This window comes from Cebus imitator, unplaced genomic scaffold (genome assembly GCF_001604975.1).
Source record: "Cebus imitator isolate Cc_AM_T3 unplaced genomic scaffold, Cebus_imitator-1.0 Scaffold469, whole genome shotgun sequence".
Classification (NCBI taxonomy): domain Eukaryota; kingdom Metazoa; phylum Chordata; class Mammalia; order Primates; family Cebidae; genus Cebus; species Cebus imitator.
The window spans coordinates 423,368-424,590 of NW_016107784.1; the positions used below are offsets into that span (position 1 = coordinate 423,368).

The 1,223-nt window shown below is 40.6% G+C and overlaps 1 protein-coding gene across 1 annotated transcript in view; it reads right to left on the reverse strand.

Annotated features, from left to right (window-relative positions):
- The window catches only part of LOC108291815 (solute carrier family 2, facilitated glucose transporter member 3-like), a 33,689-nt gene that overhangs the window by 11,063 nt on the left and 21,403 nt on the right, over positions 1 to 1,223 (reverse strand). Inside the window, 1 exon segment of the mRNA XM_037732735.1 lies at positions 461 to 528. Coding sequence (XP_037588663.1) covers positions 461 to 528 — 68 coding nt within the window.

The following is a 1,223-nucleotide window of genomic DNA, read 5'->3' on the forward strand; positions in this document are numbered from 1 at the left end:
AGACAAGGACATGTGACAGACTAATTTTGAAAATAAAAAAAAAAAAAAAAAAAAAAAAAAAAAAAAAAAAAAAAAAGAAAAAAAAAAAAAAAAAAAAAAAAAAAAGAAAGAGAGAAAAAATGTACATAGCATACTCTGAAAGGGGAGGAGCCTGTCCATCAAAGTGCTCATGGATCATCTGTAATTCCTCACAGGTGATTTTTTTTTATCAACGTGCTCATGGATCATCCGTAATTCCTCACAGGTGATCTTTTATCGGCATGCTCATGGATCATCTGTAATTTCTCACAGGTGATCCTTTCCTGATTCTGTTTTGTGGGCCAGGACTGTGGTGAGACAGCTGGGAGTTGCCTCAGGTGCATTCTTTTTTTCCTTTTTTAAATAGGCACAGACCAATACAAGGTACATTCTTTAAAGAGGTGCTCATTCTTAGGGCTACATTTGCACGTAGCTACCTCACCTGCCTAGTCCCAGCTCTGCTGCTCTGGAAAGTCTGAAAGCATATTTTTCTCCAGTAATATGTGTGGCCTACATTGTCATTTCCAAATGAGGAAAGCTGAGAATGGGATTCATCAGAATCACCACGGAGGCTTTTTCAAACTACTGTGTATTTCCTCCCAAGTTTTCTTTTCTTTTTAAAGACAGGGTCAAGTTATACTACTGAGGCTTGACTCCTGGGCTTAAGTGATATTCCCACCTCAGCCTCCCAGGTAGTAGCTGGGATTACAGGCATGCAGAGCCACCACACCTGGCTCCTCCTACGTTCTGATAAAACAGCCTCTAACCCATCACAAGAAGCACTGCCATTTCAAATACAAATATCCTGGTATGTTAGGTAGGAAAGATTAATCTCATTGATCAAAGACTAATGGAAAAGTCTCAGGGGATGAAGCACAGAGTGCTCTTCATAACCATATTTTATCCACAATTGACTAGAAGTTACAGGAACACTCTCTTCCCACACTCTACACTTAACAGCAGGAAGCTGATATTTGCATGGGATACAAGGACTATCTGCCAAATACTGGCTTCCATTTTGCCACCCTCTTTACACTATCATGCTCTCTATTCTAGTTGTAAAAACATATAGACTAGTGGCCAGGTGCATAGCTCATGCCTGTAATCCCAGCACTTTGCGAGGTTGAGGCCGGCGCATCATGAGGTCAGGAGTTTGAAACCAGCCTGGCCAACATGGTAAAACCCCATCTCTACTAAAAATACAA